Source organism: Pelmatolapia mariae, linkage group LG6 (assembly GCF_036321145.2).
Source record: "Pelmatolapia mariae isolate MD_Pm_ZW linkage group LG6, Pm_UMD_F_2, whole genome shotgun sequence".
NCBI lineage: Eukaryota > Metazoa > Chordata > Actinopteri > Cichliformes > Cichlidae > Pelmatolapia > Pelmatolapia mariae.
The window spans coordinates 26,491,511-26,506,645 of NC_086232.1; the positions used below are offsets into that span (position 1 = coordinate 26,491,511).

General features: G+C 39.6%; 1 protein-coding gene across 1 annotated transcript; it reads right to left on the reverse strand.

Moving 5' to 3' along the window:
• Window positions 1-1,020: 1,020 nt before the first annotated feature.
• LOC134629728 (endoplasmic reticulum resident protein 27) lies at window positions 1,021-7,783 on the reverse strand. The gene is made up of 7 exons (XM_063477250.1): window positions 7,726-7,783; window positions 5,006-5,091; window positions 3,991-4,128; window positions 3,788-3,904; window positions 3,445-3,570; window positions 2,076-2,273; window positions 1,021-1,062 (listed from the first exon to the last, which is right to left on the reverse strand). The coding sequence occupies exons 1-7, from the start codon at window positions 7,781-7,783 to the stop codon at window positions 1,021-1,023; spliced, it is 765 nt and encodes a 254-aa protein (XP_063333320.1).
• Window positions 7,784-15,135: the final 7,352 nt, after the last annotated feature.

A 15,135-nucleotide genomic window follows, 5' to 3' on the forward strand; every position in this document is an offset into this window, starting at 1 on the left:
TAGAAGATCTTGTTGTTTATTTAAGAGGAGCACGAGAGGGGCAGCAATATTTAATATCAGGCGTAAGGAAATGTGAACCCTACAGAGGCTTTAACTTATAATTTGCCCTTTTGATGAACACGCTGTCATGTCTGTCCGCCCCCAGCACTTTATGTAACACTGCCTCATCTGTCAGCCGTCTCACTTGTAGCCGTAAACAAACTCAGATGGCGGGGGACACATACTGTATATTCCATCTGGTCTCGGAGAAATGTTCACCTGCCAGGCTTTCCCAATTCCGCCGGATGTATCCGCTTGGCAGCGCAGCACCACTAATTATACTGATCCCAGTCTGGGCCTTGAAATTCCCTTCTTGCTTGAGAGAATATTTTTGGGACCAGCCCAAACTTTTTTCACTCTTGATGTCTACAGCCCATCTGTTGTTCTTTTATAGAACTTTTACAGCCTCTGTAGCTAAATATGCTCCGTTTTTTAGATCCTGATATGTCTTGGAGTGAAACTTTACGTTAATCTTGAATTAGATGCCCCGCTTTAGGGCTGTGTGTGATTTTCATGTAAGTTTATATTGTACAGATGGTGTTTTTCACTTTATTTGAACACTGTTCCCCAGAATGAATCATACGAGAAACTACCACTTACTACAGTGCCTCCATCCACATCTTCCCAGCATGCTTTCTGTCAGTCTCTCTGAGGTTGGTGTGTTGTGGCTCTGACAATAACATTAGTGGACAAGACTAACAAACTCCGCCAGATCACTGCGACTTGCGGCCAGTGACTTGTGGTCAACTAACCAGACTGCAGACAGACTCACACTCGTGTAAACAGGCAAAACATAACAAATACTGGAAAATAAATAAGGACACATAATATACTTATGGACACTCATAAATATAAACAATTCCCTGTCTGCTCAAAGGGTATAAGTCCTATGAGAAAAGAGACATCAATGTAATTTTTTCATTCAAATTTTCTCATTTTATTTTGTAAATAAGAAGCTCATTTTCATTTTCTTCTTGAGTCCTACAGCTCTGTTTTGGGCTTTTCTTCAGCCTCTTTCATCCCCTGAAAAACAAAAAATGAAATAAAAGTGCAATAAGTGAAATACGGAAGACAGCTTATCAATTCAGCATTATTCAGAGGAAAGTTCAAAGTAAAAGTCTTGCAATTCATGAATAAACTACAATCATGGCAGCTACACGGATGCATTATGAGCACTTTCATTTACGCTGGCCACATCTGGGGTTTTTTTTTTAATAATTTAATCCTGAACGTTATAAATGTATTCATCTTTTAGCATTTTAGAAGACAGCGTCTGGGGGAAGCAACAAATTTATAAGCTAAATGGATTCCTTTATTCAAGTAAATATGTGATTGAACCGTTTATAAAAGGAAGATGAGAGTCAAAGCTTTTCCTTTTAAAGTATATCTGCAGCTGAGAGCTTAAAAAAAAAGCCCACCAGAAACTGAACGCAAAATAAAAAGCAAGCAAATAGCAGTACCAGGTTTTCTTTCTGTCTTAATCCATCTTTTGATGACACATTATTTTGGATTAGACTATAACAACTATAGTCTGAAGTAGAGAAAGACGCATTAAACTCATCGATAGGTTCATCAGCGATTGTGCTCTCTAAAAGATTATTATGATTAAACTTTTAAACAGATGATGCTTTCTTGTGTTTTGCTGTTATTTTTGCTTTTTTTTTTTTTTTTTTAGGGCTGATTCATTTAATGAATATGATGTCAGTTGAATTCAGATTTCTAATGCCACAGTTTAGTGATGTGGAAACTCACAGCCAGCTGGAGCTCTGTGGGGTGTAACAGAGCAAACTGGTATACACAGAGGGGGGGGTTTCCTGTCTTTTGTGTGGCTCATATATGGAAGATGGCTCATGGTACATTACTAGTGTGGCCTAATGTAATTGCAATTTTTCCTGGAGGATACTGACCTTTGTTTGTTCAAGACAATTATTCTTTTGCCATAATAAATTAAAATCTTCAAACTGGATTTGTATACACCGCGACCATAGATGTGTTCGGTCAAGAGCAGTGACTAAGCTTTAGTAACAGCTGCTCACCTTCAGTTCTCCTCGTAAGAAAGACTCACAGAACTCCCGCACTCGCTCTGTAGAAATTTCTCCTTCCGGTAGAAGCCACTTCGTGTCAGAGTTACCATCATAGATGCCAACTCGTGGGAGGTCCTTCGGCTTGAGGCCAAAGTACTCGAGTGGCTTTAAGTTGGACTTCAGCACTCCATTAAGCAGCACGAACAAGAACTGGAACACAGGCGGTTCATTTTACATAATTAGACTAGATCAAGTTATTTGATTTTTGGCAGAATGTAATTAAAGAACTTTGTATCCCTGTCTTTACTTTCACTGGCCAGATTGATAAAGTTTTACTTGGTCCAAAGTCTTGCATGTTAGCTTAATTGCTTATTCAAAAAGGGTCTGTAAGTGTAGATGTGAGATAGATAAAAGGGTGTAGAATAAAGCGCTGTATGAAGGGTGCACGTGGTTTGCAGTCTAATGATCAACTAGTATAGAATCAGGCCACACAGTTTTGTGTGTGTTCCACCACAGCGCATTTTAAATCAAACAATCAAGATGTGACTGAAGTGCAGAGGTTCAACAGTAGTCATTTACTGTTTAGGATTTAGTAACTGGACAAATTAACACGATTTTATATTAAAGTTGTTGGTTAGCACTGCGGCCTCACAACAAGCAGTTTCCAAGTTCACATCCCACCTGTGTGGTGTTTGCATGTTCTCGCTGTCCCCTTGGTTTCCTCTCACTGTATGGGATTAGGCTAATAGGGGATTCTGAATTGACCACATGTGTGAATGGTTGTCTGTCTATATGTTAGCCCTGCGATAGATTGGTGACCTGTCCAAGATGTAACCTGCCTCTCACCTAAAGGCAGGACATTGATATTGAAACCTCATAAATTCATATTTATTCCTGCCATGAGCTGCAGACACCTCACCATCTTCAGTAACTGAACAAGAATGCCTATTGGATTCAGATCAGGTGACTGACTTGGCATGAGCAATGCACACCTAAGCCGGTTCCATTAGTAGCCATAATGCCATAACATTGCCATGTTTGACTTGATAACGTGTTATGCTCTTATGCTTACCCAGTTACCTTGAAATTAAAGTGAGAATTAAGGACTGTCTAAAAATGAAAGTAATTCCTAAACAGTCAATACTTTTTTTGTTAAATCTCTTTAATTAAAGCTGAAAGTCTGCACTTCAGTCACTTATGGATTGTTTGATTTTCAATCCACTATGATGATGTACTGAAGCAAAAAAAGCCAAACCTTATTGTAGTCTCATGAGCCCTTTCTATTTCCACACTCCAGTGTGAAGCTGATCGATGCATATAACAGTCAGAATGATTCAAAGCTGCTCTTCTACACCTGAATTACACTAATGAATATTCTCACTTTGCCTGTGTACTCGGGTGCCAGGGCTCCCAGTCGCTCCTTGAGCTCAACAAAATCTTTGCTCCCCCTGTTGGCAAGGAGCAGGAGATGTGTCTTCACCTCTGAATTGAACAGACCCACTGCTGTCTGAGAGGAACAGAAGAGAAAAGAGAGTGATAAGGACATAGAAAAGAGTGGGGTTTAAAATGTGAGGAATAAAATTCTTTTTCAGGGGATTTTGTGCGATGGATCTTTGCTTTTTACTCATTCATTTTCAATTAATTAAAAGTATTTGAAATGTTAACTTAACAGATAATATTAGACAGAAGGAGAGGACTGTGAAGAAGACATGAGTGGGACCTACCACTTGGCCGTACTCTGTGATGTATCGGATCTCGTTCACAGAAATGAAGTTTACAAGACCGTCAGCTTTTAAGTTCTTGGCCTCAGAAAGATCAAGGTTCTCCTGGTGGTTATCTGCCTGGAAGCATCACACACAGCATCACCATCGCATTCATGAAAACAGACAGCGCGTACATCGTTTATTACTGAAAATATGTGCAGTACTTTTCTGAAGAGAGTGATGGCATCCGAGGAGAGGTTGTACTCAGCCCACACCTCCTTCATGGAACAAATGGCTGCGGGGACAGAGCTGACTTGCTTCACAGCCTCCACCAGTTCTTTATAGCCATAACTCTCCTCTCCCTGGAACAAAGAGGGAGACCATTTCAACCTCCTCTCATAACTTACCATGTAGATTCATTTTTTTTCTTCTTTTTCTCCCCCTCACTATTTGTTTGTTACTGTTTGTCCTATCTTATGTAAAATTTGAGCGAGAACACCAGTGTCTCCAGGGGGACACTAGAAACCCTCAACAATTTGGAAAGTGCAGCTGCCAGGGAGAAAAGACAGATGAGGCTGACTCAAAGGAAGGTGAATCATGTCTATTTCTGAGAGTCTGTTGCATGAGCTCTGGCAGTCCGTTTTCTCATTTCGCAGCCTGTAATATGTGTTCATTCTTAGTGAGTCACAGCACCAATATTTTTGTCTCTTATTGCCTTCAGCATCATGGTCCAGCTATGAACTATCCTTGTGTGCTCTCTGTCTCTCCTCTCTTGAACCTTCCCCTCGTCTCTGCACTTGTTTATGAGAGGAGCAATGGAGCCAATCCCACAGATCTTCAGATGCGTATGTATTTCCTGTCAAGTCTGCCATCTTCCCCCGCACACAAAGTCTGGCCAAAGAGCTCGCCACCGTGGGACAGCCAGCCACCCTGTGTCCTCACAGCACCAGCGCTGCCAAAGGTGTGGCCACGGGAAGCAGATCCTTTTTCAAAACGTATTCGTGACAGCAGCATCACCGAGGCCGGGGTGCAAACAAAGGCTGTATTTCTGGAGACTTCACAGTCTCACTCTCAGCTAATTTGTCTCATCGTGTCTGGGTTTCCACATGCATGTTAACATAATAAACTAAGCCGCAAAACAGCTACTGTGGGCTTTGCTTTTAAAAAAAAAAGTCCCAAAACTTATCTGAGCCTATGATTGAGACCTTTTTTTATTCACATGCAATTTTCTTGTCTGACCTCTAGGAATCCGATGACCACCACTTCAGCAGAGTCGATGAAGGCTTCAACATCTTTGGTGTTATTCAGTCTGGGAAGGGCGCTGTCTGAGGCAGGAAGAGAGGAGACAGTCCACACTAAACACTCAACTGTGCAGAGAGATTGTACTTCCTTTTTTCAGTGTCTCAATAAGACCAGGAAACAAAGTCTGCACTCGCTTAGTGACACACACACATATGCAGTATATAGGACAGGGGTCTCCAACTCCAGGCCTCGAGGGCCGGTATCCTGCAGGTTTTAGATGTGTCCTTGGTCCAACACAGCTGATTCAAATAGCTAAATGACCTCCTCAACATGTCCTGAAGTTCTCCAGAGGCCTGGTAACGAACTAATCATGTGACTCAGGTGTGTTGACCCACGGTTATATCTAAAACCTGCAGGACACCAGCCCTCGAGGCCTGGAGTTGGAGATCCCTGATACAGGATGTCAGTGCTTATCGTGTAAACCAGGGGTGTCAAACTCCAGGCCTCGAGGGCCGGTGTCCTGCAGGTTTTAGATCTCACCCTGGGTCAACACACCTGAATCAAATGATTAGTTCATGACCAGGCTTCTGGAGAACTTCGAGAAATGTTGAGGAGGTAATTTAGCCATTTAAATCAGCTGTGTTGGATCAAGCACACATCTAAAACCTCCAGGACACCGGCCCTCGAGGCCTGGAGTTCGACACCTGTGGTGTAAACTATAAAGAAAAATGTCCTTACAGGCTTGTGTCATCTCTAGTAGGACTGTCAAAGGGCATAGTGGCTGACCTTTAGCCTGCTGACTGCACTACCACGACTGCTAGTTTTGAAGGCATGCTACTAGTACAGCTAATACATAATAATATAAATGGCTGATATCAAAATGTATAGAATGAAAGTCCTGGACTTTCCTTCTTATTGGTAGTCTACCAATATTCCAAATTAGAAACAATAAATCTGTGTCTGCATGAGGATTATAAGAAAAAACAAGGCACCAAAAAGGAGTCTTGTCGATGGAAACTGATTTTGCTTTGTGCTAGATTTTAGGAGGCATGAGGAATTTTAGTAATTGAGTCTCAGAGAGTTAAAAAAAAACAACAACATAATAAATTGGGTCTTCATCATAATGCTTTTACTTTTACTAAAGACGTTGTAAAGTATTTTTGTATTTGAAGTTTAACCTATTCAATACATTTTTGTGGATTTATTAACTGCTATAGAATGTCACCTATTTGTTTACATTGAAATGCAATTTTATGTGTTACTAAAATGCAAAGAAACAACACTTTGTACAGTTTTATCTGATCTTTTCAGTGGTGGGCCATTTTTCCTGGTTAGGGTCTGTTTAACCCAGAAGATGGCATTAGACATAAAAGAATAAGAGAAGTGACATAGCATATTTTTTTAACCCTTTAAACCCCAAATCATCAAATAATTCAAGAAAAGTCAAGGTTTTTTTTTAAATGTAGAGGTTATTGAACCTTCTGATGAAATAAAAAAAAAATGAAATGAAATAGTACTTTGTATATAAGAGTTTTAATTTTTCTCATATTTGCTACATCTGACTTTTTTTTTTCAATGTAATGTTTAAAAATGTATCGCGCCAGTTTTTCTTTTTTTTCCAGGGGAAATCACAGTGATGATGCTAAAGTCTCAAAAAACTAACCCAAACTGTTAAAATATGATACACTTGGCATACAAGGATAAATACATGCGTATCTGTAATTTTTATGATTCTTTCTTAACATTTTGTGAAAAAGTGTCCCAGGTTTTTTTTATTTTTTAATTATGTATTTATTTGATTTGATTGTTGTTGTTATAGATGGTACAGACATGACTGGAGGATAGGACACCTTGATCACCTGTATGGAGATAAGAAAAAACAGAAGAGAAAACAAACAAAAAAGAGAAACATAATAAATACAACACCATCACAATAAATTAGCTAACAGTAGATAACAGTAGATACTAAATATTAAATGTTATTTTGCAGCACGCAAGATTGACAGCGCACAATGTGCTTTGAGGTAGCAGCCAAGAAAGGTGTAGTTTGTGTCTGTGAACACATGTGTGTACACCTGTGTGGATCAGCACGCTTGTATTCAAAAGGTTTCTCCATGTAATGATCTGCTAGGGAGTGCGGGGAGCCATACCCCTGTCCCCCAGGGCAGGTATGGAGGAGATCCAGGCCCCAGACATCCAGAGGCCCCAGAGTACCAGAACCCAAGGAGGACCACCAAAGGGGCAACCGTGCCACCCTCCTGGGAAGAGCTGAGGAGAGCCCCAAACGAGAGGTCACCCAGCAGCCACGGAGCAGAGGCCAGAGGGGGTTGCAGTGATGTACCCGCGGGCTCTGCCCCCCAGCCCTGACGGTTAACAGAACGGGGGTGAGTGTCCCAGTTTTAACCACTTTCACCCTGTAGAAGCCTTTCTCTCTCACAAGCGAGAACCTCATCACTGGGAAGTCAGGAAATCACCCAAATGAGCTGGAAAGTTTTTTTAGGGAAAGGGAATTTTTTTTTCTTTAAATGGGTAAACCATTCATAAAACATACAGGTCTTCTAGTCTGGAGCACAGTTGTGAAAGAGTAGTTCAAACATGTACAGGATATCAGTAAATCTGCAACACTGTTATGAACTTAGAGGAAGAAATTGTAATATTTGACATTTAGAGCAGTGACGAGAACTAAAGAGAGTCAAGAGAATTCTTAAAGAGTTTACCTTTTTCTGCAGCGATTACAGAAGACACTAGGAGGCAGAGAAACAGGGCGCCCGGCATGTTTTTCAACAGATTCAACTCACACGGGTGAGGTGGGTGATCAAGGAGCGAACCAAGGAAAGTGCAGGAGAACCTGTAGCTGTTTGACTCTTTAAAAAGAGCCTTGTCACCTCTGCTCTGTCTCTGATGGTCGCCACATGGCAGCCCAGTGTGGTCACTGTGACTTCTCTGGGTTGTGATTGGAAGCTTTATGGGAATCAGCCAGGTGCTCCTGATAAATTTGGCGGGTGGCTGTTGAGTTACGTGTCATTCAGTGAAAGGTGTGTGTGTGTGTGTGTGTGTGTGTGTGTGTGTGTGTGTGTGTGTGTGTGTGTGTGTGTGTGTGTGTGTGTGTGAGAGAGAGAGAGAGAGGGAGAGAAAGAGAGAGAGAGATGTTTGTGCTACATCACCCTTTCTTGTGTCTTGACCTGTGTTTAGCAGCATCCTTTAACCACTCCACCCTTCACATGTAAGTATCACCTACACCTGCTGTGTGTATGAAAATATAACAGTTTGGTTAGTGCTTATAATTTAACCAGGGAGGCTGCAAATAGTGTGTATGCAGGCCTGTGTTAGCAGGAGAGGTTCAGAGAACCGGCTGCAGTTTGGATGAATCGCCACATGAGGGACACAACTCCTACTTGTTAATGTAGAAGACGGCAGTTTTTGCCTCATACTTTTGGGGTATTTGAAAAACACTGAAATCAGGCATTTTGTGAACTATTAATATAAAGAAGAACAAATTTTCTTTTCTAATTTTAACTCTTTTTTTAAGTTACTTTAAAAACACACTTTAAAGACATAAAGGATTTGTCATAATCTCTAAAACTCACAGAGCATTAGAAAGTTAAGGAAATCCTACAAGGGTACTTCTGCTGCAGGTGTGCATTTTTTTTCATGAAGAAACCAGTCACCACATATTGCAGCCGTGAGAAACAAAGTAGGTGCACTAAATAAGGAAGTGTTTTGATGATTGTCATTGAAATTCAAAATTTGAAAACTCAAATTCAAATTCAAAATACATAAAAACACATGAAGCGTTTTGACACATTAAAAAAACAAAAAGGCCCAGATTGCCAGAGCAGCTCATCCAACCTCAGAAACGTTGCTTCACATTTGATGTTAAACCAAAATCAAAATACTTCTGACGGACAGATTTATTCATAACAGCACCAAAGCAGTTATCTAACAAAACAAAGAAAGCATGATTTATATGACGCTTGACATTTCAACAAGTGGCTTTGTTCCTCTAAAGAGAAATCTGCTAAAAATTTTGGTTGACCGCGAGGGGGGGAAAAAACTCAAAACCCCAAAATACGATGAACTCTTGAGGAACAGAGTTTGGCAGGTTTAGGGTGAACCCTATAAACTTCCTCTTTTTGCATCAATAAAATGTGAACACATTTGCGTCTAAAAATATTAAATCTAAAAGGTTTCTTCGAATTGGGAACCCAACACATTCCTGCTGAAACTTTGTGTTCTCCTGAAAGCGTTTTCTAAAAGTTCAAATTTAGTCAGACAGTTGCTGTTTAAGGCACCAAAAATTAATCTTAAAAAGGCACAAAAGAATCAAACATGTAAGCTGAAAGCTAAACGCCCAAAAAGTCAGATCAGACAATCAGAAAATATTAACAAAGTAGCATAAAGCTTTGTGAAGCCCCATCCCCACAGGTCTAATGTAATTCTCTTTGGAGTATTTTAGTGAGATGTTTCACAAGACACATGAAATTTTGTTCTGCTGCTGCATCAGAGGTAAAGTAAAGGCTCGCAGGTCCTGTAGGCATGAACTGTGTGACGTCTGTAAAATATTTAATCTGACAATGTTGAGATGTTCCAGTCTGAACCAGAGTGGCGGACAGGCTTCCACCAGTAATCGTAAAAAGTCTTGAATAACATTTTTACTGAATATGGAAACTTATTAGACTCAGATGTGGATTAATTTCTTCACAAAAAATAATGTCTGAAACTGAGGTGCTCTGTGGAAAGTCTCTGCTTGTTTTCGGGGCTGGTGTACATGATGTGTGTTTACACAGGGGCTCGAGATCAGCAGGGAAAGACTAATACTGCAAATCAGGGCAACAGTTGCCGGTAAAGACCGATGACTTCAGAGCATAACGCGAATGCATACGTCACGAGCGACGTGACACTCGCAGCATGAGCATGCGACTGTGATGAGGGCAAGTAAGAATAAAGCCTCTTACAAATACTTATTCTGTCACTTCAGAGCTAAAGGTAACACCTCAGATTACAGCCCACAAATCACAGTGCGATTATTTAGTGTGCCAACAGTGTGACTAAAGGTGTCCTGACAGCACAAGGGGAGGCACAGAAATGGTTACCTCTTTAAATATAATGGGGTACAATGCTCATCTTTTGCACATCCTTATTTTCTGTTTATTTTTTACAGTTACATAAAGTTAGTTGCTTTGTATGACGTGCATGTGCAGGTACCCTGTTTGTAACCTCAATTTTAACTTGCAGTAAGAATTGTGAGACTCAGAATTGAACCCCTTGTTTTTTGTACTTCCTCACTTTTTGTTATTAGCAGGTTCTCTGTATCCTGCATGCAAAAACACTAACGCTCTAACTTGTGTGCTATAGCCTAAAGTGTAAGAGTCACATTGTTGTGCAGCTCTGGGAGATTTAATGTAAGAACTCTGATATAAAAACCTTCTGAAATCAGTTCACTTGCCACGATCTATTGTGCTTTAATCACATCTTTATATCTGCATGAATTCAGAAACGTATTTCATCGTTATCCTCAAAGTCTTCATGTTTCCAGCAGGATTTTCACGATGTTCTTTAAGTCATTGCGACAGAGACCCATATGCTTGGCAGTAAAGTCGGTGTTTACAGCATTCCTGACACAAAAGCATGCCAGAGAATATGGCAAAGGAAAGAAGGATGGTAAAAAGAAAAAAAAAACAACAACTAAAGAAAGTCAGAAAAAGAACAGACCAGAATAAAGAGAACATTTTTTATTCCTTTTGGACTGGTGTAAAATGTTCAACGGACTCCAAGAGGATGCAGTTTAGGTTAAAATTACAGACCCCGGCGCTCATATAGCCGGTGCTGCAAATAAACAAAGCAGAAGCAATGATTACATTATAAACAGAGGCAGAAATTAAAACTTGAGACTTCCTTCACAGACACTGTGTGTTTTCCTATTTCAAGATAACTTTGTCAGCAATAACATGATGAAAAATGCTCGGAGATCTGCAAATACATGACTATAACCGCTAAACCAAATAATTTTTGAATTGACATCACTGAATATACGACAACCTCTCTTGTACAGTTATTAAATCAAAGAAGTTAATCGCATTTTAGACTATAAGGATCAGGATACTCCTGTAGCGATTAAAGGCTATCATGGCACTTGGCAAGAGCCCTGTGTCCTCAATCTGTCATCACTTCTTTATAGACGTGTAATGGAATAACAGGTCACATGATCGCCAGATGACAGAAGCAGACATACTGAATATTGTAGTTTTCACAGCTTCATTTGTTACATGTGTGACGATCACACTGGCTTTTAAGGTTTGGATCAAATCTGATGCACAAAGTGAAGAAAACCAGAGTTCATAAAGATTTTACGTGATGTTCTCATGGTTCAAAATGAATCTAAAGTATATTTAGCTCATAATTTACATATATACACTTCATGAAGATTTTATAATAGTGTGAGTTTGTTTCTTTGTACATATTCTTTTTTCTTTTTTTTTGTACATATTCTTAATGCAGAGCTGAAACGCTCAAGTTACTTTTATTTAAATAGCACATTTAAAGGTTGACTCCAAGTAAACCTAAAAACTAAATTTAAAAAAGCAAAAATAATCATGAAAATATGCAAAATACATGAAACACCACAAAAAGCCCCTTTTTTATGGTGTTTATAAACCTAGAATTTTAAAATGAGTCAAAATTAAATACATTTTCTTTCTTTCTCTCAGTAATTTCCTTTGTAAAGTTTACTTGTATGAGTTTACTTGCAGACAGAGATGAAATTTTAGTGGCAAAGGCGGTGATGTAATGCACGCACACCTGAGGCAGATGGCTTTCAGGTATTTAGACTGTGGTTAGATAAAAGCTGCCACTTTATCTCAATCATCAGTTACACAACTTGTAAACCTGTTAGGCTTTGTTATATCCTCGGTGTATGCGAAGGTCTGACTAATCCCCAGACCCTGCTGTTGAGCTTCTTCTTACATCTGCTGGTGGCTCACTTATGCAATTTGCACATGTTTGTCATGAGGAAGAAGAAACATCAAGCGGAGAAAAGAAGAAGCACTTAAAATTATAAAAAAAGAGGAGCTGAAATTATGACTTAAAAGCCTGGAGTCCCTTTTTGCATTTTTCTCCTAGACATAATTATGAGAATAAAGAATGAATGAGGTTGCATGAAAAAGCTGTAAAAGGGGCAAATTTCATAAATAAATTACAATATGCAACATACAGTTCTCTTAAAATGTCTGCATGAAAAATAACTACTTATTATTGGAGGTCATGAAAAATTCTTATAAGCTTTTTCCCCTTTTTTGATGTTGATGAAGGCCAGAAATTACCTGTAACAACAAGATTAAGACAAAACCGACCTCGCAAACATCAAAAAGAATGTGATTAAAAAGAACTATATTCACTGTATGTATGAAATGGTAGTATACTGGCAACATTGTTATTATTTAAAATGATCCAGAGCTAAATTATTTGAATTATTATTCCAACTGCTGCTGATTTCTTTCTAAGTGTCATGTTTGGTCTGGTCATGGTTGCTGTGTGAGCGCTGACAGAGTCTTTGTTGTGTGGATTTCTTGGGTGGGTTGTGAACAACTTACAGACTGCCTGATCTGCTCAGCTGATCCTTGATCTCCACTCACCCACAGTGCTTATACTGCTCACTTCCACCTGCTCTCTGCCAGACTGTTGCCTTTCCATCGTTCCTGTAGAGTAAATCAGAACCTGAAAGTGAACCTGAACCTGTTTGCCTGACTCCGAATCTTATTAATAATTTAAAATTCCTCCCATCAAATATAGATCAATATAGAACATGGCTACCAAGGAAGAGCAACATCTTGACATTTACATGCAGGCTGCCAATTTGATCCCAAACTCCTTTTGCTCTTTCTCTGCTTCCTGTTCTGTTCTTACTGATATTAATCGTATGTGTTGTATTAGGTGCAAATCATTTCAAATGTGCTCTTCACATTTGGAACTTTAATCAAATTGAGGGTTGAGAAAAATGTGTGTTGGCATGCGTCCAGAATATTAATACATAAAAACCTTCATTTAAGTGAAAAAGAGTCCCAGTTTTTACTATAAAAACATTAATGCACAAATGTGTTGCTTGTAAAAAGCTTTGGCCACAAACCTCTGACCCACATGGACGAGCTCCAATCTCGTTACAGCCATGAAAGCTGCCAGCTCGTCTGGTCACAGAGTGAAGAGTCACGCCTTCATGCCAGACCAAAGAACAAAGTGACAAACGGGGAACTGCTGATTAGTACATAACATGAATCACATGAGAGGTTCCAGGTTTTGCACTGCACTTGTTCTTACTTTCTGCATTACAGTCCTGCAGATCAAATTCGGGAAGAAACAACGTGTTTAAGATAACTGCCTCAAGAAAAAATAAATAAAAAGAACACTAGACACATATATGCAGTCTAAATGCTCCACAATAGTCCCTGCTTTTCATGTGGTTCATCCATCCACCCACCCACCCACCCATTTTCTTCTGCTTACCCAACTCAGGTTCGTGGGGGAGCTGTAGCCCATCTCAGCTATCATAGCGCAAGAGACTTGGCACATCCGGGAGGCATCTGGAGAGAAACAACATGGAAACGGGAGAACATGCAAACAGCATGTCTAAGGGGTCTGCACATGTGATTTGGCACAGATTTTTATGCTGGATGCCCTTCCAGTACTCCCGGCACTGGGAGCACACCAGCTTGTGACCCCTTGAGGCTGGATTTGAGACTGTGTCATTTCTATAACTTAATAGTATACACATAGAGTTGGAGAAGTGGGGGTGATTTTTGGATGTACAGGTTGCAGTTTATGACAGATTTGCTCCTTAATACACTTGCAAACTATTGCTTCCAACAGTTGCCTGTGGCACTCAAAAACTAGAAATTTGGGAACATTTCTGGATGCAATGCTCCTCCTTCAGTTTGAATGTGATTCTAATTTACAGAAAGTAGGAGGTTCTTATTGCCACACTTGTCATTTTAAATTACAGAGAAAATCGTGAAGGCAAATACAGATTGTGGAAGAAGTAGGCAGCAGTTTGACTGACAGGGTTGTGGCTCAGGTATATGATCTTGCAGCAGTGAGAATCGTTCATATTTTTGTTGCATATATCAAATAAATTGATGCAGCAGACACTTTCAGGTTTGCCCATCAGTGCCAAATGCATCACATTGCATATGCTGGTCTTTGTCCATGCTTCAGGGCATTTAGAGGCTGAATTGTGTTGCATTGTCAGGTTCACTGCACACTAGCAGTTAGCAATGTACATCTGTAGATTCAGCAATAATATATTCTTAATGAGAACACAAAACAAGGTGTACTCTGTACACTGCACAGACTGTCTGTGAGTGTAATCCTGTAAAATAGACAGTAGAGGATATTTTTGCTCCACGTAACTATAAATACACTCTGAGCTTAGCTGAGCTTAACAAATGCAAAACCAAAAAATAGTGTAAGACGTAATTCAGAAACTTGCTTTTGTTTCATTAACAACACCCGAAACAGTCGCCCGATGCTGATGCCGATGATGCAGCTGCGCCTGCGTCGAGCCCCCTCTGAGCTGCAACTGGCAGCTATAAAAAGCAACTTAAGGTGCACTCAGCTGCACTTGAAAAAGCAGTTTAAGGCGAACTGGCAGCCACACTGACAAAGCTTAAGACAATTAACACCATTAAGACTTAATTATCTTACATGGCAGTCTTTAAACAGCTCACATTTGCCTTTTACGAGTAACACAGTTTTGTTTGTTTCTATTACTTACTTAAAATAACAGATTTTTTTGAGAAATATTTTATTATCTAGTGCTTTCTTTTTCTTTTTCTAATTCTCTTTGAATGCTTGAATCTTAAAAAATACTTGACTGTCAAAAAGACCTTGAATATTTTACCCAGTGGCACTTTAAAGAAGTTCTAGCTCACAAAGTTTGCAGACTTTCCCCTAAAGTTCATGTAAATTCATGGATTTTCTTTAATGCATCAAGGCTTTGAAAATTATTCGAATTTTAGAAATGTATCATTTATTGCTGCAGGTAAAGTTAGTAGTTTTTCCTGCTGAGGTTTTGTCCATTTTATTTTTACTACTTTCATTCATTCATTCATATTCACAGTGACTAACCCATACTCTGC

What these genes read in the sequence shown, in the direction of transcription:
- LOC134629728 (XM_063477250.1), bottom strand. Translation starts at nt 7,783, where the DNA reads ATGCCGGGCGCCCTGTTTCTCTGCCTCCTAGTGTCTTCTGTAATCGCT. An exon ending in TCACAGAGTACGGCCAAGTG is followed by an intron (nt 3,571 to 3,787) that starts GTAGGTCCCACT and finishes TGTTCCTCTCAG; the next exon opens with ACAGCAGTGGGTCTGTTCAA. An exon ending in CACCCGAGTACACAGGCAAA is followed by an intron (nt 2,274 to 3,444) that starts GTGAGAATATTC and finishes CCTGTGTTCCAG; the next exon opens with TTCTTGTTCGTGCTGCTTAA.